Here is a 25,823-nt window from a genome sequence, read left to right as displayed (position 1 = left end):
TCGTCATGGCAACTCTCCTGTCCTGGGATTTGTTGTCTGTGGTCATCATCCTGGATCTAGTCTGCGCAGGTAGAGTACAGTCAATGGATATATAGTGTGTGTGTGTGGGGGACTTAGTTTGTATTTGATGATTGATGTACATACAGTCTATACGGTTTACTACATTATTTTTAAGTACACCATTTTACTGATGTCTTTTCTCTTTTTTCTTTATTTAGAATCTTGCGAAAACATCACAGCAATTATTCCTAAAAATGAAACTGCTGCTCTGGGGGAAACTGTGACTTTGCAGTGTGATGGACCGGCAAATGCTGTCATCTGGAAAAGGGAAACACTGTCGTTCACTACTTTTTCTCATAGATTCTGGAAGAATGTAACTACTTTCAACAACCTTACATCAGAAAGGATGTCTATTGACCCTGTTAATCCGCTTGTGTTGAAGATTCATAATGTTCAGCTAACTGACACAGGGAACTACAGCTGTATTATAACAGGGGATTGGGTTTACAGACAACTAAGTGGAGTTTGACCATCACTGATCCTAATGATGAACATAAAGGTAAATGTATAGAGGGAGAAGTATTGGTATTAGTGTTAATAAAAGTAAAACGTAGCAAATAGTTGCAATTGTAGTAACACACACATTTTGTATCAAATACAGTTGGTATAACTTTCAAAACTGACCTGTACACCCATAAATATGTCTCTGTAATTTGTAAGTATTTGTAAAGTAATTTTTATCATGCATTGTGAAATAGTTGACAGACAAATTGCAATATTTAGCATAGCTATAACAACATAGTTGGTAAATGGCAACCAAGTCAGATTTGACTAATGATCAGTTTACTATGATTGGTTTTGTCTGTCTGACTGGACACAGGGACTGCTGGACACAGCCTACAGGACTATCTATTCTATATTATACCTCCTGCTATAATTGGAAGTGCTCTTTGCATACTCGTCTGCTGTGTAGTCTGGTGGTATAGGTTGGTATCTCAATGTCTTGTAGCTCAGTGAGGTACTGCTGCTTTCTAAAACATTCAAAAACAAATATTTCAAGATAACAAATATTGCTAAATTCTAGAAAATGCTGAAAGTGTAACGTCTAATAGGTAACATTTTAAACAAGTGTTGCATTTTTTTTTAATATTCAGATATTTGATGCAAATTAATATAAACGCAGTTTGAAACCAAGGTCCAAAGAAATGTTACTTCCCACCATGTTAAGTGTGGTGCATGAGGGTGCTACATTGGGTACCAGTGGACACAGGAGGCATATGAATGATATTGGTAGATAGTGTTTTACAAATGGTGACATTATTCTAACATACAGTTTATAAAGGGAGAAATGTTAACTGTTTATATTCAGAGTCAGAATAATTCACAACGTGACCATATCAAATAAATATTTCAGCAGGAAACGACAACAGGACCGGAGTGAAGTTCTCCAGGATACAGAAGTAGAGGTCAGTTACAACATTTGAATATACTGGTGGTAAAACCAGGGGCATGATTGTTTAAGATTGTGTAATCTTCTATTCTGCATTACTGTCTAATACATTTACACCTCATCTGTTTTTCTCCATATTCAGTTTCGGGAGGTTTTTCTGGAGGAGGCGGGAGGCAGGATGAAAACTGTAGTTACCTTTCGGTTCAAATAATCAATAAATTGGATGAAATTCTCAATGAATAGAATGAAATGTCCTTTCCTATAATTTTCTTTCAGCTCTCACCTCTCATCTCTGTGTCTACATTCTCACTATATCTATTTCTCTACAGGGATTTTTTTTTTCAATCTAGCAACCACTCTGGACAAAAATCCCCAAACTTGCCAAGTCAGTACCTTGAAAGACTTAACTCAATATCTCAGTGAGCAGTTGATGGTGGCCCATCTGCGTTTTGCTGCTCTCGGGCCGCAGGAGGGTATAATGTCCGACAGCCAGCGGGCCACCAGCTTTTGCCGCTTTTCTCCTGATCTAAATTTGCATAAGCTTATTTGCATCTCTGGTGGCTTTCCACCAGCGTCCCGACTGCTTTACGCTGGCGGCCAGCCGCCGAAGAGAGGGCGTGCGCTGTAATCTGCTGTATCTGCTTGTGTTGCTATTTTCTTCCAGCAGAGATGCTATTGTACCCCTTTTATTCTTGTACTGATTCTTTGTATTAACTTTATTTTAATATTGTTAAATCTTAGTGTACATAATTTTGGTCAACTTTGGCAGTTTATAAATAAAATAGACTTTGACTTTTGCACTATTGCTTGTGTAAAGGACCTTTGTGTAGATATGTACAGTAAACACATAGAAACAGCCGTCACTCGCCATTGCTTACCATAATATTTTCATGAACTAATGGCAGTTTTTCACTGCATTGTACCGGCTCAACTACTCGCCTATAGCCTCAACTTTAATGCTTTATGGGGGACAGTTCTTTACTGGGTTTAAACACTGCTGTGTCCTCATATGGCGCTGTAATGAATGTGAATTGCACGTAAGGCAAGACAATCGCCATTTTGAAAGCTAGGATCATTTTAGTGACTTGGTTCTTTCGTTCAGGAACAGGAACAACTCTTGTTCAAAGTGTATAAGGTATACGCTATATGCTCTGAATTGGACAATACAACATGAGGATTATGACATTGTTTTACTACAATTTGATGAACTCCCGAAACAAACGACGATCAAGATATTTTTGGACATTGGACTGAAAATGATTGAACGGCGAGTCACCTACATAGCTATGGTGAGTTCTGTTCTGCGCTATTATAAATAACTAGGTGTTGTTAGGTTACTGTGTAAGAACGTAATGACTGTTTTGTATTAAACAAGGACTGTTTGCAATATTCTCTTAACATTCAAATTCTTTAGTCAAGGTCACTGGTAGCTGAATGCAAGTTCTAAACTATTGGCAGGAAAACAAGTTATAGAAACTGAGCTTGAACAAAACAGCGTTGGCCTGAGATGAAATACCTACAGTAACCCTTGTGTTTCTTTGTGTGTCCACAAGTTTAATTGCTTACAATTTATTGTTTTTTCGTTTATCCTCAAGTTCGGATGTTTTGTGAACAGGTATGGTAACATCGTTAGTTACCTTGTCTATCAACTGATACGTAACGTTAGCTAAATCGTGTTTCTTTGTGTAACGTTATCCACATCATGTGGATATCATTACCCAGTAACATTTAGCTAGACTAGCTAAACCTGCACTTGTTACAATTCCGTTAGTGAGTTGTCTTTGTGTATCCACATTGTTCTTAACTAGCCTGTGTGTGTCATATGCTGCCGTTTTTTTAAACCTCTTTTCCAAACTTTGCTTTCAGGTGATGACGTTTTCTGTAGTTTTGTCCCCGTAGGAGGATAACAGTCTGGCAGTAGTTCCACGCCTGTGGCTCAAAAGGGGGACTTTGCTACTGGCCACCACACAGCATCACAAGCAGGAAGTCCTTCAGCCACGACAAGTTTGCCAGAACTTGTTTACCACCTGAAGTCACCTGGGAGGCTGTCCCTTATAAGCATGCAGGTGAATTTGAAAATGTAATAACAATTTGAAACATGGAATGAAAATGTTTTGCAGGGTAAATGCTTACAAAACCTTAACTTTTCCTAGACATGTGAGAGATCGGGCGTGTGTATCACCAGAGAAGCAAAAATCGTTCCAGCGTGGGCCCCTACCACTCCAAGGACGCACATCAACACCAGAACACCCTGTGGATTGCAGCCCTGGAGGTATGTGAATTACATGTTGATCTCGTAATGTTTCACCATATTTACCTTTTCACCAACAATTTATGTTTATTTTTAGGATTGAGCAAGCACAGTACACCAAGGCACTAGAGAAGTACTCCATGCCAACGTGTAGAGGATTGCTACATAGGTAAGTGTGGGTTCATTCACTTAACCCAGATGCTCAACTTGTTACTAAACCATGTTGCTTCCAATTTTATTTGTCAATTTCAATTTATTTTTAAGGGCAAGAAAGCAGTGGTAGGGGGAAGTTTTAGCTCTGCACATGAAGGTAAGAATGAACATTTTGGCGGACACTGCGATTTGAGTTCTGATTGTAAAATAGCCAGATATTGAATTAACTGTCTATATATATATATAGAAGCTGCACCGATGTATCGGTCTGTCGTGGTGAAGAAAGAGCTGAGCCGCAAGGCGAAGCTCTCGATTTACCAGTCAATCTACGTTCCTACTCTCACCTATGGTCATGAGCTTTGGGTCATGACCGAAAGGACAAGATCCCGGATACAGGCGGCCCTTAGAGATAGGGTGAGAAGCTCGGTCACCCGGGAGGAGCTCAGAGTAGAGCCGCTGCTCCTCCACATCGAGAGGGGTCAGCTGAGGTGGCTTGGGCATCTTTTTCGGATGCCTCCGGAACGCCTTCCTGGGAAGGTGTTCCGGTCCCGTCCCACCGGGAGGAGACCCCTGGGAAGACCTAGGACTCGCTGGAGGGACTATGTCTCCCGGCTGGCCTGGGAACGCCTCGGTGTCCCCCCGGAAGAGCTAGAGGAAGTGTCTGGGGAGAGGGAAGTCTGGGCATCCCTGCTTAGACTGCTGCCCCCGCGACCCGGCCCCGGATAAGCGGAAGAAGATGGTATGGTATGGTATATATATATATATATATATATATATATATATATATATATATACAATTTCCATTAATTGCTCTTTGCATTCATTAGAAAACAACATAAAAATTATCTATCTGTACAATTGAATATCTTTAGAGTGAATTATACACAATGCAATATATTGACATTGGTGCAAAATTGTAAAAAGAAAAATGTTCCACAGATCAGGATAAAACCTGCCTAAAGCAGGCAGGAAAGAGCATGCAAAGGTCAACATTTCTGTTACAGCTATAGCACACTGCTCTACAAACTGAGCTACACAGTGGATATATTAGCCAGAGAAATATATGGAATAGATTATCATTCAATGGAAAAGGGGACACGGTTTCTGGCAATCAGCCGCCAAAATCTGTGTCCCTGACAATCAACCGTTATAATCATCTGTACATTATTGCGTAAATCACTGCTGATTGACAAGGACATGCATTTTGATAATTAGCTAACAGAAACCCTATCCCCTTTTTTATTGAATGATATCAATCAAATTTATTTTATAAAGCCCTTTTTACATCAGCAGTTGTCGCAAAGTGCTTTTACAAAACACCTAGCCTGAAACCCCAAAGAGCAAGCAACAAAACCTTGGGGATGAGATGGGGTTGGAATACCAAAGGGGTCCATATAAGTTTGGTTACATTGAATTGAACTCTAGTCTAACTGTAGTTGGTGAGGGAGAGCCTGTATTTCAAAATATTTATTTTTGGAAAAATCACGATTGACAGGGAGAATACGTGCTTTGCCTTGTTTTGCCATCCATGCCACCTTGTTCTTGGAAAGGAAATCTGCTCCAGAATGAAATCAACTCATAGAATGTGCTTTTGAGTGAGAGACATACTAACTGTAGAAGTGGAATCAAATGTTGAACTATCCCCCTTGATTGAGGTCAAAAATGTATACAGTGGTTGAGAGAAAACATGTTCCCCTTTTCATTAAATGTCAATCTACTCAATATATTTGTTTGACAATCACTATTGTTTGTGTAGCTCAGTTTACAGAGTGGCGTGTTACTATAGCCAGCAGTTGTGAGTTTGAATCCTGCAGGTGTCAGTGTAGGTTTAGTTATTTTTGGAGGAGGTGGCTGACAGAAAAGGTGCCATTTTATTGAATCTAAGTCAGCTCTAGAATGAAATAAGCATTGTGAATGTGTTGGTGTGTGCAAGAAACAATAACATTGTAAGTTTAGAGATTTTTAAAATTGATTTACAGGGGGCACAGATTTTGCTGGATGCTAACAGAAATGGTCCACATGTTTATAGAATGATAATCTGCTCCAGTATTAAAAAAAAAAAATTGAATGTGTCTGTAAGAGAGAAAGACAGAATAACAGTACTGTATACATTATGACATTTTAAAAATGTAGTTCTAACTTTTCAACACGGAGGTTGTGGGTACGATGCTGATGACGGACTGTTTGCTATTTGTAATATTTGGACATTTCCATCTTGACATTTCAGGAGACTCAGGCGATCCCCTAAGGGTGTGATTAATGTTTTGCTGTATTGAGACAAGTAATCACAAACGCTGGAGGGAATGAAATGTTGTTAACAACTGGTCAAAATGACATTTTGGTTTGTACTCTGGGCACATTTAGGAGTCAATGCTTTGCAGCTATATAGTCTCTGAGGTTCAAGGTGACAATGTCTCTGACACACTTGCTATCTCTCACACAAAACCACTTCCTCTGATCTCCATCGTCTTCAGAATGTCCATAGGTTACGCCCCCTCACTGTGTGGTTCCTGGTCAACCGTCACCCTGATCCCCAATTCAGAAGTTCCAAGTAATGTTCGGTTAATTGCGTGGTTAGAAAAACTAGACATCCTGATTCCTCATCATCATGATATTTAAATTTTGTATGTGACATTGTTTCATAACATGGGTAGAAGTGTAAATGTTCTGGGATAAGCATAATTTTCTCTTTTGAAGTAAGGTGCATCAATTAAGTGATGTCATTCTGTCGTTTATTTTACGGTCATATTCAGAGTTTTCTATGCGAATTGTATAAGCTGTTTTGCTAAAGGTTTAGATTGCATGTGTGAAATGGGGATTCTGTCAGGGTTATGACAGTGTGCTTCTATAAAATACTGAATGAAAGGTCTGAATATGACGGAAGAGGATTAGGGCCACTGGTGAAAAGATTTAGTTCTGACTTTATTCTCATAATTCTGACTTTAAACAAAAAAATCTTACTTTAATCTCATAATTCTGACTTTAAACTCAGAATTCAGACTTTAATCTCAGAATTCTGACTTTAATCTCAGAATTCTGACTTTATTCTCAGAATTCTGGGTATCTGTAAGAGTCCAATGAGAGGGAGTAACTTTGCATGATGTAGCCGGAGAACCACAAGTATGGTCATTTTTAAATGGTGCCAAAAGAGGCTTACTGACCCAGTAAATATGAATGGCACTGGAGTATCTATCAAACTTGCTTTGAAGGCTGACTTTCTCTCAGGAAGATCTGGTTGAGGAGGGCTAAATAGCGAGCCAGCACCTCAGTCAATCCTCAATTCTTCTGTCTCACGCTGGACAGTGGGCTCTGCCTCAAGGTAACTCCAGTGGATGTCCCTGGGAGGGTTCCCTCCTTGGTGGTAGTGTCTCAATCATTACTGCCCTTTTCACCTGAGAATCTCTTTGATTCTTCAGAATGTACATGTAGGTCTGAACCTGACAGCATTCTGTTTATTACAGCTTGCCTACTGTTGGGAGTCTTCGTGAACAGTTTCCCAACCAAGTCGCCTGTAGTGCTTTTGCATTCGATTATCATCCGCTCGCATTTCTTCTTGTCGGTAGCCTTTCCTTTTTTCTTGAAATTATTTGTCTGCATTTGGGCTAGAAAGTCCAATGTACCACTGAGGAATCCATGCACCCTGTTTCCTTTGGTGTATAATGTTTTTCTGGTCCAACATGTCTTGCTATCTTCATCCTCATGAAAGAACTTGAGGATTTCAAATTCGTCTGCTTCATTTTTGAGGAACATACCAAACCTCTGAGGCCCGGGTGAACATTCTTTCCTAAATAACCCTGATTCATCACAATACTCTCTGCTCTCATTGTCACTCACATTCACTTCTGTTCCTACCTCCAACTTAGCCCAGCTCCTGGTGTGTGGAGCATCATACATTGACGGTGTTGAGATGGCTGTATCACTGATATACTCATCCCTCAGCCTAAACCCTCTGCCTTCGTTGGTTTTGTTTCTACTTAAATTTTTCCTACGCTGTGTTTCATCATCCTCCTTGTCAAAAAAGAGGAGATTTGTGATTTCAAGGACATTGCCTTTCCTTTTCTTGGCAAGACAGACTCTCACCTCCCGGCAGCTCAGTCGAGGAATGACTTTAAACTGAATACGGAAGTGTTCCAGTTCTCTGAGGATGGCCTTGGCATCCTGGATGCTGCTCTCCATGTTAGCCTGCTTGATTACCGCGGGGAGTCGGATGCGCAGTAGTTTAATCAGCTGTAGGTAGTCCTGCTGGGTTAGATGTGAGACTTCAGGCCCAACCACAGCTCCTCTCTGTCCTACCTTAGGCCCACCCCTTTCTTCCAATCCAGTATCTTCTCTCTGTTCTACCTTAGGCCCACCCCTTTCTTCCAATCCAGTATCTTCTCCACCCGTTCTACTCAAATCTCTGTCCCCTCTGCAATGTCTTCCATCCAGCTTCCGGTTCCCTCTTCTTGTTGTCTTTACCTTCAGTTTTACTGGTTCCACTACTCCCTGGCCTTGACCTGCTCTATTTGCAGTCGCCCCTATTTCTCTTCTTTCTGTATTTGTTCTTCCTGGTCCTTCTCTGTGGTTGGCTGTCAATCATAATTTTTCTGAAACCAAGGCTGCCGACTCCACCGTCAGTCTCTTTGAGTTTATGTCTGCCACACTTTGACCAGACAATCCTGACAAAACAGAGAAAGGAATTATTTGTAATTCTAACATGAACAATAATCTATACATACAAAGTAAACATACGGTGGGGAGAACAAGTATTTGATACACTGCAGATTTTGCAGGTTTCCTACTTACAAAGCATGTAGAGGTCTGTCATTTTTTTTCATAGGTACACTTCAACAGTGATAGACTGAATCTAAAACAAAAATCATGAAAATCACATTGTATGATTTTTAAATAATTAACTTGCATTTCATTGCATGACATAAGTATTTGATTTGACCTACCAACCACTAAGAATTCTGGCTCTCACAGACCTGTTTTTCCTCCTGTTCTCCACTCATTACCTGTATTAACTGCACCTGTTTGAGCTGTATCAAAGACACCTGTCCACACACTCAATCAAACAGACTCCAACCTCTTCACAATGGCCAAGACCAGAGAGCTATGTAAGAACATCAGGGATAAAATTGTAGACCTGCACAAGGCTGGGATGGGCTACAGGACAATAGGCAAGCAGCTTGGTTGCGAAGGCAACAACTGTTGGTGCAATTATTAGAAAATGGAAGAAGTTCAAGATGACGGTCAATCTTCCTCGGTCTGGGGCTCCATGCAAGATCTCACCTCGTGGGGCATCAATGGTCATGAGGAAAGTGAGGGATCAGCCCAGAACTACACAGTAAGACCTGGTCAATGACCTGAAGAGAGCTGGACTTTGCCAATGACCATCTGGATGACCCAGAGGAGGAATGGAAGAAGGTCATGTGGTCTGATGAGACAAAAATTTATATTTTTGGTCTAAACTCCACTCGCCGTGTTTGGAGGAAAAATAAGGTTTAGTACAACCCCAAGAACACCATCCCAACGTGAACTATGGAGGTGGAAACATCATTCTTTGGGGATGCTTTTCTGCAAAGGGGACAGGACGACTGCACCGTATTGAGGGGAGGATGGATGGGGCCATGTATCGCGAGATCTTGGCCAACAACCTCCTTCCCTCAGTAAGAGCACTGAAGATGGGTTTTCTGTACCAAATATTAAGTTCTGCTTTTCTGATGTATCAAATACTTATGTCATGCAATAAAATGCAAATTAGTTACTTAAAAATCATACAATGAGATTTTATGGATTTTTGTTTTAGATTCCGTCACTCAAAGTTGAAGAGTACCTATAATAAAAATTACAGACTTCTACATGTTTTGTAAATGGGAAAACCTGCTAAACTGGCAGTTTATCATATACTTGTTCTCCTCACTGTATATTCTTAAACAGTATTTTTCCACAGCTTTTAAATGCACATCTTTATTGCTAACAGTATCAATGGTTCTACAGTGATTCAAGACAGTTGTCCTTACCGTCATTTCCAAGGAGTCTTCAATCAAGTTTGCGAATCCCTTTATTTTGGTCCATTGTTGAGTTATGGTAGAAATTCAGAAATTTAGAAGTTGTAGAGTATAACCAACACTGTTGCGAAGGTCACCAACAGTAAAGGTATTTATTGACGGCTGATTTTGGCCTTAGTTTCACTTCTCGCCTTAGTTTCACTTCCATGTGTGTATGTCATACTGATCTGGATTAACATGTTTAGTATCCCGACACCACCCCCTTTCTCTGTCATATCTATCAGTATAATTGTTTTATGTTGTGTTTACAGGTTTCAGTCTCTAGCTTTTGTTTATTAAATTAGAAAAAAAAGTAGTATAGTTTAAAGTCCGAGTTCTGAGAATAAAGTCAGAATTCAGAGAATAAAGTCAGAATTCTGAGTTTAAAGGCAGACTTCTGAGTTTAAAATGGAAAACATTTTAATTTGTATAGTAAATTAAATAACATGGAATTGATATGTTCACAGCTAGAATACAATGTTAAGGTATAGTGGCCTTTACCAAGTTGACTTTCTACAATGACAAAATATTTTAAAATCCACTCCACATGATGGAGAGTCCAGGCATTAAGACTGTCCTATAAGCTGATCTCACATAATTGATGACACCCTGTTCCATAACAACACATCACACTTTTCATGCTGTGGTATTTCCTCTCATCACCGTGTCATAGAAGAAACACCCATTTTGTTGCCGTTTATGAGACCACACAAACACATCCTGTGTAAGTTTGAAAACCCACCCGTCCTTCCACTCATGTGCTTTGCAGTCTCTCACCTTATCCTAACTTACACACATTTGTCAGAAACTCTTACCCTGTATGGAGGACTAAATGTGCCTTATCATTAAATAGATAAATCAATATACATATGTATTTTCATTGTCTGTGTGCTTTGCAATTCCAAAGCAATAAGGGGGTGGAACCTTTTTCATTTCCATAGTGTAAGTGCATTATATTGCAACTGCAAAAGAGGGGTGAGACTTTTAGGATTAGCATTTGCATGGTGTCTGTACTTTGCACTGCAACTGCCATAGGGGGCTGGCACTTAGTAAGGTTGAGCTGTTCTGATTGGACGGAAGTATTGTACACTTTATTGCTACATACATATCTTTTTTTTGGGTTACTTCTAAATTGCGTCACAGCCGCCATGTCATTGGTTTTGAACATGTATGTATTCATCATTTAACAACATATGTGCTGTTGTTGAGTGTGTTTTAGGGAGGGAAAGGACGCCGAGAGGAATGTGTGTCAGTGTAGCGCAGCACGATTCTTCCACGATTTGGCCAACAGACACCCAAGTGAAGACGAGAGATTTGACAGCCTTTCGGGAAACGTCCAGAGAGACAGCATTTGTCACTTTTGATTTAGTATCCAAATGAAAAACATAAAAGCAAAGGTGTATAGTAGGGTCTCTTGTAAGTCCTGCAGGCTGGAAACAACATACACAGCTCAAGGAGTGCTCTCCTCCTCCCTTTTGTGTAACAATTCTGGATTCTAAATAATTAATTACCTCCAAAACACCCAAGCATAAACTCCTAAATAAAAGTAGCAGCCAGCCTGGACCCAAGCATTATCGGACATGCTGTATGAAAAAGAGGTAATTCTTCATTCATATTAACTAACGGTTAGTTACTGTGGTAACAAACTAGTCAATCTGACTAGGAGCCCTATCTCTATGGATCTTGAAGTGTGATAGAATGAAAATGCAACTGTGTTTTTATTTATTTAATGTTACTGCATACTTAGTCATCCATGACCCAGAGCAATGTAACTGCATACCACTTTCACACTTAGCTGTACTGGCCCTGTCTGGGAATGAAACCCACAACCCTCGCTTTACAAGCACCATGCTTTCACCAATTGGCCAACAGCCTTACCAGATCCTACTGCTGTACGCTATGGTGTCAAACCGTTTATTTATTCATGGCCTATTCTCTACAGTCCACACCAGTGTGTAGGAAAGGTTTACACTGTCACTGTGGTTTCTGACCTGGCACCTAGCCTCTTTTCTCTTGATCTCCTGTCTGATCTGGTGAACACAAACCTCAAACTTATCATCTGTTATTTAGAGTAGAAAGACTACTTAGGATGTGGATATAGAGTATGTTCTATGGGTGCTCACCTGACAGTGTGTTTACTGAGAAGAGAAGGTTTTGTTGTGGTGTGACCAGAGGCTGTGGATGGGCAAAATCACCTAAGTAACCTGTCATTCAGCTGTCTGTATGTACACCAATGTGTGGCCTGAGATGAGAAAACAACTGTCAAACAGAGGTTGAAAAACAGAGGTTCAAAACCTCAAGCTGGAAAGAAAGCAAAGTGACGCCTCTGCAATACTAGCACCATTTTGATTGTCACCACACATTCTTAACTTATGTCACGATGAGTCTTGCGCAGGAACCCAAAAGTAGAGCAGGATGAGGTAAGTAGAAGGTGAGTACTTATTTGGATTTTGAATGAGGGAAACGATTAGGTTCCGTTGGTCGGCAGGGAGTGAGGCAGGAAGACGGGAGGCTTGTGTGCTGATCCAATACGTGCTGCAGTGAGGTAGACGGCCAGGCAGGTGTGAGTGACAAAACAAAAATAGCAAAAGGACTTTCCAAAGCAGCAGCTGGATACGGGAGCTAAACGTACTGGTTACGCTAACGATCCGGCAGGGAATGGATGTATGGTCGTGGCTTATAACGGTGCAGGGAAAGGTAGTCAGGACGAGGTGTGCAGATCGCAGCAGGTGTAAGTGGTTGGAGACTCAGCCGGGATGTGTTCAGGAACACAGGAAAAACGAACTTCAGACTAGAGACAAAAACAAAACACTGGCACAACAGGCTCAGGATGCTGGAGCCATGACAACTTAAGCTACAGTGGGGACCTTGGCCACCAATCCCTTGCCGGTTCTAAATACCAAGTAGTTGGCCAACCAAATAAATGCCTATCTGCTTGAGACCTCTCTTATCAATGGTCCTTACCAGGCTTGGAATTAAAATACAGACTTCTCTACTTCAAAGGGCTTCCTGGAAAACACTGTGACCTATCATCTGGGTGTCAGGAGGACCAGATGGCTCACACTCTATGAGAATAGCTGTATTAAAAGGTTTTTTGGTAAAAATACAAAAATATAGATTTTCTATCATTCCCCTTCTCAAGACAGCCATGGTCTAAGATCACACAAACAAACCAAACATATCAGTCAGTCAGGAAGTAAAGCCTTGCCCAGCCAAGTTTGGCATGAAAACACTCAGCCTGTCTTTTCTAATATACCAGTCTGACCGACATTCAGCCCTTCAGACCCACATATCAGGGAGGATCACTCCAATCGTAGAGATCGACACTTCAGATGCCATGCAAACAGCATCAATGTGATGTATACTGTTTCCTGTCCTCCCATTGGACGGGTGTGATGGCTCAATAGGCCACTAGTGTCAGTAAAATGCTTGCATTCCTGGTGTAGAACTGCTACCATGAAAAGAATCGTTGGTCAAAAAGTGCAGAAATCTCAGTTTTTTCCTCTAAGAGATATCTGAAGTAATTGCCCCATTGGTTATGTTTCCATAATCTGCTGTGATTTCATTTCATCCTTTATGTTCACAATATTGATATTGTAACACCTGCCACGGCTCTCCCGGCACCATGGCACTCCTCTCCTCCCACCTACCCAGCCACCATCGGTCCAACTGTCACAACCTCCAACTTCCCTCTGGACTTAAATGCATCCCAGGTTTATTCGTCACGCCTGTTCCCCATGTATCATCCCAGGTTTATTTGTTCCCCATGTATCATCCCAGGTTTATTCATCACACCTGTTCCCCATGTATCATGCCAGGTTTATTTGTCACGCCTGTTCCCCATGTATCATCCCAGGTTTATTTGTTCCCCATGTATCATCCCAGGTTTATTCATCACACCTGTTCCCCATGTATCATGCCAGGTTTATTTGTCACGCCTGTTCCCCATGTATCATCCCAGGTTTATTTGTTCCCCATGTATCATCCCAGGTTTATTTGTTCCCCATGTATCATCCCAGGTTTATTCATCACACCTGTTCCCCATGTATCATGCCAGGTTTATTTGTCACGCCTGTTCCCCATGTATCATCCCAGGTTTATTTGTTCCCCATGTATCATCCCAGGTTTATTCATCACACCTGTTCCCCATGTATCATGCCAGGTTTATTCATCACACCTGTTCCCCATGTATCATGCCAGGTTTATTCATCACACCTGTTCCCCATGTATCATCCCAGGTTTATTCATCACACCTGTTCCCCATGCATCATGCCAGGTTTATTCATCACACCTGTTCCCCATGTATCATGCCAGGTTTATTCGTCATGCCTGTTCCCCATGTATCATCCCAGGTTTATATGTTCCCCATGTATCATCCCAGGTTTATTTGTTCCCCATGTATCATCCCAGGTTTATTTGTTCCCCATGTATCATCCCAGGTTTATTCATCACACCTGTTCCCCATGTATCATGCCAGGTTTATTTGTCACGCCTGTTCCCCATGTATCATCCCAGGTTTATTCATCACACCTGTTCCCCATGTATCATGCCAGGTTTATTCATCACACCTGTCCCCCATGTATCATGCCAGGTTTATTTGTTCCCCACATATCATCCCAGGTTTATTTGTCACACCTGTTCCCCATTTATCATCAGGCAGCATGTTCAAATATCCACTGTACTGTTGCTAATATTGAGCAGTATTGTTCTCACGCCTGTTTATGTACCTGTCATAGGTGTGTGTTTTATGTTCTTTGTATTTGCTCGGGCTACCTTGTGTGTTTGTATCATCTTCCCTTTGTGTTAATAAAACCATTTGCCTACACTTGCATTCAGCTTCAGAGGCCCTGATTAGTACAGATACATGTTTTTCTTTATGTTATAAAGTAATGTCGCTGGCCCTGATTAATTGAACCAGGCCTATCACTGAAATAACTCAATTTCTGTTACATTACTATTGGCTTAAATGCTATTTTCTTTACTACTATATAAATGGTTTCCTGCCAATGAATAACCAGCGTGTGTTGTCCTGCTGGGGAGTTCTATACTGAAAACACATCCATGTTAAATATTTCTTAATTAATAACAAAATTGATCAAACACTCAAAATGTCAGAACACTTCTACGCACTATCAAATATTTTTACTTGGTCCACACTATTTAATGCTGAACTAAATTATCTAACGCTTTAGTTGGCTATACAGTATTTGCATGAGTGTGTGTGTATATACAGTATATTTACTTCAGGCTGAGGGCGGGTGATGTGGGTATGGCATAAGTGAGCATTTACAATACCTAGATATTTTTAGGTTTTGAAGAGTAGATGGATATAAAACGAACCAAATCTTCATGTGATGAGTGGTTCCTGGTTACCTAGCTGTGACACTGGTGGCATGCACAACCTTTTAGACAATGTCACTCCAAAAGACACCAAGGGGAGATTAACCTTATGAACCCTTATAAATACAGACCCACTTCATAAAAAGCACAAGAGTCGGTGTGTGGGTCTGCTGATGCAGGACAGTGTTATTATCTACAGATACAATCAGCATTTCAATTCAATAAATGATGAAGCAGGAACTGAAAGAAGCATTCACCACAGCAGGGTCATGCAACTGCAATAACAAACACTAACCAAACCCCAAAATAGTGTTCTCCTGCCCGGGCCCTCAGAAAGCCTTTGATGCAACACACCATCTGATATCTTCATGTTCAGGACTTTATCAGAAAGGTAGTATAGTAGGTTATGTCAGGGAGGCATCAGAGTCTATGTCGAAAGCATATTTTCTGATGCCAGGTTAATCACACGTGGAGTAGGTCAGGGGCCCTCCACTTCCTGTAATATATCACTGATAGGAAATCAGCCTGTTCCTGTCAGCTTTTTTTGTATGCAGAATATTCAGCACTTTTATTCTTACATCCAGATAAGGCAGTGGTAGAGCCAGCTCAGTTGAGTTGGCTGTCAGATAACAAACTCTCTCCTCATTTGGGGATAACTGAGAAATCATGGTTGGTAACAGAGCAAATGTATATTTTGCTGGGGACATCATGAATATTGCCATGGTTAACCAGAAAGCCACAACTTCTGTATTTGGATACATTCAAAAGTACAGATGCACTATGCTTCTCCAAGCATCCACTAGTATCTTAAATGTATTTTCTGCAGTAAAGGTCTCACATTGTAACTCAACAAGAAGCCGTGCCGCAGATTTGGTATCATCACGTTTTAAGAGTTCTGGTCTGAACATTTTATGTCCAGGAGTGGCTGAGAGGAATAAGGTCCCGGCTGCTGTAAAAACTGTTTCTGCCATGCATTGGTTTAAGCAGTCATGTAAGGTGTGGATATGTAACTATTTTTATGTTGTGTGTATGGCACAGAGTGATTTCATTATGTGTTGCCCTGAGGACCACAATGGAAACAAGTGTTGGATGTTATTTGTATTTGTATTAAGCCATTGGGAGAAGTAACAGTAAAAATCTATGGAGGGATTTTACTTTTTTAAGCACTATTCATAACATGTAAGACTAAATAAAAATAAAAGCGCATCATCTAAAACATTGGTCCCATGTAAAATGAGCTGAAAGAAAATATCCCAGAAATGTTCATAAATGTTCCATACAGAGTACTTTATGCACCACTTATTTTCGTTATTCCTGTTAGTGAGCCTCCTTATCCAAGATAAAGCACCAAACAGGTGTGTCAAATCAAGAAGCTGATTAATCAGCATGATCATTACATAGGTGCATGTTTCATGGGAACAATAAAAGGCCACTCAACTGTAAAATGTGCCACAGATTTCTCAACCTAAAGGGGAGTGTGCAATTGGTTTGCCGACAGAGCTGTTGCCAGAGAATTTAATGCAAATGTATCTGCCAAAAGCTGCCAATGTTTATGGCAGCACGTCAAACCAGCCAAATAACCACAGGCCACAAGTAACCACGTAAAGACCTCCACATTTGTTCACCTTCACTATTGTGTGATGAGACCAGCCACCCAGACAGCTGATGAAACGATAAGTTTGCAAAGTGAATTTCTGCTCAAACCCTCAGAAAACATCTCAGGGAATCTTCTCTGCATGCCCATCACCCTGAACTGTGATCTATAACTGACTTCATACCTCTCTGTGATTCATAACTGATTTCATACCTCATTGTGATTCGTAACTGACTTCATACCTCACTGTGATTCATAACTGATTCTATTGGACAAGTGTTCACCTCTGATAGCGGTTGGCATGATGGAGAAATGTGCTGTTTCAATGGTACCAGGCAAGTGGCAGACAGATTGTATAACATTGTGTGGTTTAGCTGTCTGCTGATGCTCATTTTGGGTACCAAGTGGGTTATGGTGTCGACAGGCAATAAGCTACGGACAACAAATACACTTACTAGAGATTATTGTGTTTGGCAACAAAAATAAAATAACTAGTATTAGTAAAAATCTGGATTCTCAGGCCCAAGAAACCAGTGTCCAAGTGTGTAAACTTGGTGTTCTGACAGTCACACCAAAGAAGTTACCAAAACATTAAAAAAATATAGGGCTTGGTGTCCCAAAAAGACCAAGAGAAGCTCATCCATGCTTAACTGGACTCCCCATTAAAGTCTGTAAAACAGCTGCAGCTCATTCAGAATGCTGCTGCTAGAATGTTAACCAGGACCAAGAGAACAGAGCACATCACTCCGGTTCTTAAATCTTTGCACTGGCTTCAAGTCAGTTACAGAATAGATTTGAAAGTGGTGCGTTTAGATCATAAATCACTGAATGGTTTAGGCCCCGAATACATTTTTGAAATGTTAGAACAATATAAACCGAGCAGGGCTCTTATATCCATGAACTCAGACCAGCTAATAGAGCCCAGAGTCCAAACTAAACATGGTCAAGCTGTGTTTAGCACTTACGCTGCACCAAACTGGAATAAACTACCAGAATATCTTAGACGTGCCCAGAGGCGTCGCTAGGATCACAAAACATTCAGGGCTTCGCCCCATATGGGACAGAAAGTACAGGGTTTTGAATGTAGATGCGGAACATATCAATGTACACGCTGGCGGCCTACACATCTACATTGTCATAATGCGTGATCAGAATTATTGATTAATCGATCAGGGGCTATATTTTATTATTATTATTTTTGATCAATTTGAGATCCCGGACGCTCAGGCCTAACGACCCCATTGGACGCGCCCCAATCGTATAAATGTTTGAATCCAGGTTAAAAACCCTTCTCTTTTCACACCCCTATGACTAAGCACTTAAACTTAACCACACTGTTGAGCCTCACAGCTTTTATAGCTTCCTGTGTTTGTATCCTCTTTTTATTCTGTTTCTATTGTCTTATTCTATGTTTTATTTTGAGTATTTGTTTTTATGCTATTGTATTTTTAGATATTTTTCTTTTTCTTTGTAAAGCACATTGAATTGCTTCTATGTATGAATTGTGCTATAAATAAACTTCCTTGCTTGCTACTAGGCCAAAAAGTGTGACCGAGAGTCCTGTGGTCAAGAAGTAGGCATTGGTCAGGGTAAGGGGACAGCAGTAGAGGTTCTGTTCTTAACCATATGTTAACCTTAACCTCAGCTGTCAACTGTCAAGTACATTCATAATGTGACATTTCTCATTCTGAATAGTTAATGTTGGATAACAACATAATGGCGTAAACGTTAAGGAGCAACGTAATACTGAGTTATTATGAACCAAAAGCACTGGGGATTTGATGATAGCAAACGTAATTACTGTACAGCGATATCTGTTCTTATTGAAAAATAAAACGTTACATGCAACATTATTCCTGGGAGGTACGGTTGAATCTGTAATCCTTTTGTGCATGAAAAATGGCTTTCTTACTGTCCTGTTTACCTGCAAATCCTCAGGGTTTTGGTCAACTGTTAATAACTCATAATAATGTAAAGTGACAAAATGCCACACTTTCCATACATTGGTACCGTGTGATATTTCCCCTGAACTCCATTTCATAATGAAACACATAAACATCCTGTAAATGTTTAACATCCTATCGCCAACCTCTGACTCATGAGCGTGGCCGTCTCCCACCATGAGTAGAATTATGTTGGTCTCATGAAGACAAGTAATAGTTAAAAGTTGTATTTGTCATGTCACTAGGATCCGGTATGGACCTTTTAACTAAGTGCTTTGTGGTTGGCTACATCAGCGCAACAACAAAAAACTAAAGTATTACATTAAGTATATATACAGCTCTGGAAAAACTTAAGAGACCACTGCACCTTTTTCTTTCCTTTCCAAAAAAGTAGGAAAGGACGGTTTTGAGTGAGGAACAGAAGGGTTAAAATTAAGAGACCACTGTAAATTGAGACCGCTGTATATATAAAAGGCAATATTTTTAATAAAAATTGTTATGTGAACAAAGAACCAGTCTATGTAATGTGAACCAGCAACAGAACTGGTCCATGGAGCAATGGAAGAAGGTGTCCTGTCTGATGAATCACGTTTCCTTTTACATCACGTGGATGACCGGGTGCGTGTGCGTCTCTTACCTGGAGAACAGATGGCACCAGGATGCACTATGGGAAGAAGGCAAGCCGGAAGAAGACAGTGTGATGCTTTGGGCAATGTTCTGCTGGGAGTCCTTGAGTCCTGCCATTCATGTGGATGTTACTTTGACACGTACCACCTACCTAAGCATTGTTCCAGACCATGTGCACCCTTTCATGGCAACAGAATTCCCTGATGGCATTGGGGACCTACACAATATTAGGTGGTCATAATGTTATGTCTGATCGGTGTATATAATCTACATATATTTATAAACCGGTTGTTTTCACACATTTTTGTTCCAAACAGACATTGGTGTGTGGAAGTCAACTGGACAGCAGGATATATTGAATTTAAAATGTGCACTCAGTAATGTGTGGGTAATGGTTGTCTCTGAAGTCCTAGGCTGTGATATTTCAGGTACACTCACTTGCCTGTTTCACTCTCACAAGACCACTTCCTCTGATCTCCATCATCTTCAGATTACCCACACGAGTACAACATAACACACATGTTCATGTCCCGCCTCCTTTCTGAGTGGTTCCTCGTTAGCTAGCCGTGACACCAACCCCTGTTCCACTCCACTCTGTCTGTCTGTCTCTTTCTGTCAGCCATGTCCAAGGTTGTCATGGCAACTCTCCTGTCCTGGGATTTGTTTTCTGTGGTCATCTTCCTGGATCTAATCTGCGCAGGTAGAGTACAGTCATTGGATACATACTGTGTGTATGTGGGTCTAAGTTTGTATTTAATGATAGCTGTACATACGGTTTACTACCTTCTTTTTACTGATGTCTTTTCTCTTTTTTCTTTATTTAGAATCTAACAACAACATTACAGCAATTATTCCTAAAAATGAAACTGCTGCTCTGGGGGAAACTGTGACTTTGCAGTGTGATGGACCGGCAAATGCTGTCATCTGGAAAAGGGAAACACTGTCGTTCACTACTTTTTCTCATAGATTCTGGAAGAATGAAACTACTTTCAACAACCTAACATCAGAAAGGATGTCTATTGACCCTGTTAATCCGCTTTTGTTGAAGATTCATAATGTTCAGCTAACTGACACAGGGAACTACAGCTGTATTATAACAGGGGATCGGGGTTTACAGACAACTACGTGGAGTTTGACCATCACTGATCCTAATGATGAACATAAAGGTAAATGCACAGAGGATTTTTATAATTAACCTTGGTAGCCTATGGGGCTTTCGGCCGGATTTCACTAGTGTGACATTTTGGGTCCTAGATTCATTTCTGTAACAGATACAACCTATTATGATATATCCTTTTAATAGCAACCCCTCTGGCTACAATAAAAACACATAAAAACAGACTTCTGGGTCACTATTTATAAAACTCATCTTTTTGAAAGGCAAAAAAATTGTTTTCGGAAAACATTTCTGCCATTCAGCATCAAGATTTTTTTTTTAAAGCATTATGAGATTTTGTGTCAATGGTATTTCCTCATACTTTCATGCCTTTAATATCAAATTACACTGTAATTGGGTTGAAAATAATGAAATATTTATATAATAGAAGGTAAAAAATATAGGCACCCTCAAAAAATTTGGTTGTTCAACCTAGAAATGAAACACTATAACATAAAAGATAAAAACCCAATATAACGGTTCCTTTAGTTTAATGACACAAAACGGCCAGCAGGTGGCAGCACTAGATCGCTAGTTACGTTTGGACTTATATATTTTATAAACTCAGAAAAATTACCAACTTCTTCCCAAAAACTCAAGAACATCCCCCTACTATTTTGAAAAAATATTAATTTTTATATCTTATATATAATACAAACGATGTATTATGGTTCAAAACATCATATATAGTGATGTACACGCTTGTAATATTTATACTGATGTACAAATGAGCCTTTCTAAGATGAATAGTCAATGTCGTTGCCTGGTGAAAAGTTCTCATAGCAACCCAAACTATACAACTATACAACCCATATTATACACGGAAAACCCCAATTATACACGGAACGCTTCAGGAAAGTGGCTACAAATAATATACCATTGGAATCGGACGATTATGGAGAATCTATTTTTCGAAATATTTATGCAAATTAGCACTGTCCGCGGGATCGCGGACGTCGACTATGGATGGGAATATTACAGGGGGTATTGGCATTAGTATTAATAAAATAAATACATAGCAAATAGTTGCAATTGTAGTAACACGCAAGTTTATTATCAAATGTTGGTATATAACTTTCAAAACTGACCTGTACACCCATGGGTCTCTTTGTATTGTGAATTGTGAAATAGTTAAACTATGACAAACACATTTTTACATTTAACATAGCTGTAACAACATAGTCAGTCTCTTGGTAGAGTGAAGGTGAGTGGCAACCAAGTCACATTTCCCCAATGATCAGATTACTATGATTGTTTTTTTCTGTTTGACTGGACACAGGGACTGCTGGACACAGCCTACAGGATTTACTCTATATAATACCTCCTGCTATAATTGGAAGTGCTCTTTGCATACTCGTCTGCTGTGTAATCTGGTGGTATAGGTTGGTATCTCAATGTCTTGTAGCTCAGTGAACTAATGCTTCATTCTAAAACATTCTTAAAAAAATGTATTGTATGAAGACAATTTGATCCCTAAATTCTTGAACATGCTGAAAGTGTAATGTCCAATTGGTAATGTTTTTAAAAGGTATTGCATTATATTCAAATATTCAAATAAATACAGTTTGAACCCAATGTCCAACCAAAATGTTACTTCCCATCATGTTAAGAGTGGTGCATGAGGGTGCTACATTGGACAACAGTGGACAAGTAGCATATGAATGATATTGGCAGATTGTGTTTTACAAATGGTGACATTAATCTAACATACAGTTTATAAAGGGAGACATTTTAACTGTTTATATTCAGAGTCAAAATAATTCAGATGGTGACATTATCATATACATTTTTCAGCAGGAAACGACAACAGCACCGGAGTGAAGGTCTCCAGGATACAGAGGTTGAGGTCAGTTACAACATTTGAATATACTGGTGGAAAAACCAGGGGGATGTCATGTATTCATGTATCTTATACATTCACACCATTATCAATTTATCTATTTTTTGTTCCACTCCTCTCCTCACTCGCTGTCATCTCACTTCTTATCTTTGTGTCTGTATCTATTTCTCTATATCTATTTCTCCTACAGGACAGAAATGCTCAATCTAACATCGCCTCTGGCAAAAGAGCCCAACGCATGCGGAGACAGTACTTTGAAAGGCTTAACTCAATATATGGGGAGTAATAAGCACACAACAAAAGTGGTCAACATCCCAGCTGGACAATCTTGTTGGAATGACGTCATTCTGTCAAATTTTCACCTGCCTTGGACATTTCTACATTACCTTTTTTACGAGTTGGTGCCACTGATCAACACAAATAAAGCTCATACTGTCAAAGTGAAAAATAAAATATACAAATTGTTATGAATATTTACAAATGCAAAATATAATTTTTTTGATTGTCTAAGTATGTACTCCCTATAGTCAAAACTTTCTACCATCCATGCACATCTGGAAACAAGAATGTTGTTTCTTTGCAGATTCATTGTTGCAAAACTGCTGAATTTTGGGTCCTTTAATATTCACACTATGTGTGTATGAGTATATAAAGTGAAAGTGTATTTTTCACTGGTAACGTTTTCCTTTAAGTTGACACTTACTATGTAACTGCTTTGTAAATACATATAAACTACTGCTTTAACATCATAATTCTGTTGTTAATTAAAACAGAATAGTGATTTATCTGTATAGGTTACAACAATTGTGGAAAAACAAGAGGTAATTACAACAGATTCTGTACGATCTAATTCCAAATGTGCAATTACACATGATTTTTGTTTTAATAATTACACATCTTGTTACACATGTAAATAAAATATATTGGATGTACACATTTGCAGTTGGCTGCGTTGCACCAAATATTTTTCAAAATGCATTTTTAACAAACACGCTACAGGCTAATTTCCCATGCTTATTGCCTGGCTATAATTCACTATATTCAGGTCATGAGCTACAAGTATTTAGTTTTGGGTACATCGTTTTAGGCGGAAATTGACTTTTTTGCACCTTTACTAATTAAGATACAAATTGGCTTCTATGTTGCAAGAGGGAAACCTAGGATGCTTTCTAAATTCATTATACAGCAAGCATACAAAATAAAACATTTTATTTTTACAAGTGAATACAAATAATATTCAGAATAATACAAGAATAAAAGGGGTACAATAGCATGTCTGCTGGAAGAAAATTGCAACACAAGCAGATACAGCAGACTAAAGCGCACGCCCTCTCTTCGGTGTCTAGCCGCCAGCGTAAAGCAGTCGGGACGCTGGTGGAATCAGGAGAAGCGCCAAAAGCTGGTGGGCCGCTGGCTGTAGGACATTATAGCCTCCTGCGGCCCGAGGGCAGCAAAACGCTGGCGGGCCGCCATCGGTTGCTCACTGGGAACTTGTTGTCATTTACAATGTTAAGTATGACCTCTAGTGGCGGTATGTGGAACTGAAGATGAAAGTTATTTTGTTCCGAGGCTTGGTGAGATTTGTCAGTCCGTATGCCTATTTAGCAGGCTGATAACAACACAAATAAATGGTTAAGTACAATTAAAAGGAAAGCTATTTTAGATGATGAGGAAGACATTTTGGCTGAAAGAATCCTTTATTATTTATTATTTTTTTCTCATTTCGCCAAGCCTCCATGTAATACTGATCATACTACAACTGAATTTTGTTTGTAGTTAGGACTGTCATAAATTGAGCCATGATAAGTTTTTCAACACTGTTCTGCATTGGCTTGTAATTATTACAGCCAGGTGCAGAAAACCACATGAACATGATCAACATTGGTGTTTCAAAAATAACACAAGTGTCTTATTCATCTTCTACAAATTGGTATTGTATTTTCAGATTGGCATTTTGTAAGTGAGGCAGTATCTATGTTTGCTATAAATTCTGGAACTTGTGGTATTTAATGAACAGATACATTTAGAGGAAATATATTCTACCCCAAATTTCAAACTTGCTTGTTCTAGATTGTGTTGTGGAGATTTCGTGTTTTCATGACACGAATGTATAATTTCTAACATTAGTAATATGTACATCAAATATTTTTGCTGTGGTGAAATGCCCCTATAATGGTTATCCTGACTTTAACTACCACTTCCCTTCGCTAGAGACAGAGGAGCATGAGTTCCCAATCACAAGACACTTCCAATGTGCTTATAACCCTAGATTTAGTAATCAGACAAGCCAAGACTTCAAACAAATAAATACAGCTCTAAAATAGTTTGTCCAGAAATAAAAGCAAAACACACAGAAGACGTCCCTAAACTACAAATATAAAGCAAAATGTATAATGTGGTAAGAGATATGGAGGGAGAAAAAGGAAATTCAACTGGAAATGTGACTGAAAAAGGAGGAAATGTATGATGAAAGCAATGGTCTGGTGAGGCTGGAGGGATTAGTAGATCAGGGGTGAATAAAGCAGGATACTGAGCACCCAGAGGGGGCAAGAAGGCGTAGTACATGATCCAGCAGCTGCTCAAAATGCTGTGGGCTGTGGGTGGAGCCAAAGAATCACAGGAATTACAAGCCATGACCCTGGTCAGGAAAAAGCTCAATAGGGGAACACAGCTACAGTGTAAAAATACACAGAAATACACATATTCCATGGAGATATTCCCACAAGAACCATAGAAAAGGGACATTTCCATTTCAACCACATATTGTTCCACACCAGTCACATGCTTCTAAACTAGTTTAGACAAGAAGGCCCTGTCCACACCCAACCCCGGATGGTCTCCTGAGATCAGTATGGCACGAACAGGATTTGAACTCCTGACTGTAATGAAGAAGCTGTAATGTTGCAACGCAGTGACACCACAGTGCAGCTCGGGAGCCCTTAAGTCACATTGTTGAGCAAGCTGAGTAATTTAGGAGAAGTGTACAGTGGAACAATATGAATGAAGAGTTCAGGGAGAAATAGGCTAAAGCAATGACATGAGGTGGCACCTGGCTAATTGACGTCGACGTGAACGCCCAGACCCAGGGTTTCCCAGCAGAACATTCCCCAGACAATCACACTCCCTCCACATCTTGTGGTCTTCCCACAGTGCATCCTGGTGCCATCACTTCCCCAGGTAAACAGTACACACATACACGGGCGTCCATGTGACATAAAAGAAAACGGGGGTGTCATCGGACCAGGCGACCTTCCACTGCTTCGAGGTCCAGCTCAGATGCTTGCATGTCCATTGTAGGTGCTTTGGACGGTGGACAGGGGTCATCATGGGCACTCTGACCAGTCTGTGGCTACACAGGCCCATATACAGCAGGGTGTGATGCACTGCGTGTTGTGACTCTTTCCTCCTGTAACCATCATTAACATTTTCTGTGACTT

The 25,823-nt window shown here is 40.0% G+C and overlaps 2 protein-coding genes across 7 annotated transcripts; both read left to right on the top strand.

The window, feature by feature from the left end:
• Positions 1–22,993, top strand: LOC105027886. 4 transcript variants are annotated; one of them, XR_004576895.1, is made up of 5 exons: positions 1–69; positions 20,215–20,556; positions 21,826–21,928; positions 22,341–22,392; positions 22,577–22,993. XR_004576895.1 is itself a non-coding variant. In XM_020054513.3 (5 exons), exons 1-5 carry the CDS (start codon positions 20,012–20,014, stop codon positions 22,670–22,672), a joined length of 669 nt encoding a protein of 222 aa, XP_019910072.1. In that variant the 5' UTR covers positions 20,001–20,011; the 3' UTR covers positions 22,673–22,993. The 4 variants fall into 4 exon arrangements, 3 of the variants coding, with proteins under 3 accessions (XP_019910072.1, XP_010898535.1, XP_034153533.1); XM_020054513.3 differs by lacking the exon at positions 1–69 and adding an exon at positions 20,001–20,090 and having other exon boundaries at positions 22,344–22,392; XM_010900233.5 differs by lacking the exon at positions 1–69 and adding an exon at positions 20,001–20,090.
• On the top strand, positions 10,261–14,693 carry LOC117595639. Of its 3 annotated transcripts, none has more exons than XM_034297639.1 (2): positions 10,261–14,086; positions 14,201–14,693. In XM_034297639.1, the coding sequence occupies exons 1-2, from the start codon at positions 13,512–13,514 to the stop codon at positions 14,691–14,693; spliced, it is 1,068 nt and encodes a 355-aa protein (XP_034153530.1). In that variant the 5' UTR covers positions 10,261–13,511. The 3 variants fall into 3 exon arrangements, with proteins under 3 accessions (XP_034153530.1, XP_034153532.1, XP_034153531.1); XM_034297641.1 differs by having other exon boundaries at positions 10,261–14,200; positions 14,364–14,579; XM_034297640.1 differs by having other exon boundaries at positions 10,261–14,401; positions 14,478–14,579.
• Positions 22,994–25,823: the final 2,830 nt, after the last annotated feature.

This window comes from Esox lucius, chromosome 16 (genome assembly GCF_011004845.1).
Source record: "Esox lucius isolate fEsoLuc1 chromosome 16, fEsoLuc1.pri, whole genome shotgun sequence".
NCBI lineage: Eukaryota > Metazoa > Chordata > Actinopteri > Esociformes > Esocidae > Esox > Esox lucius.
This window is presented reverse-complemented; position numbering and strand designations above follow the sequence as displayed.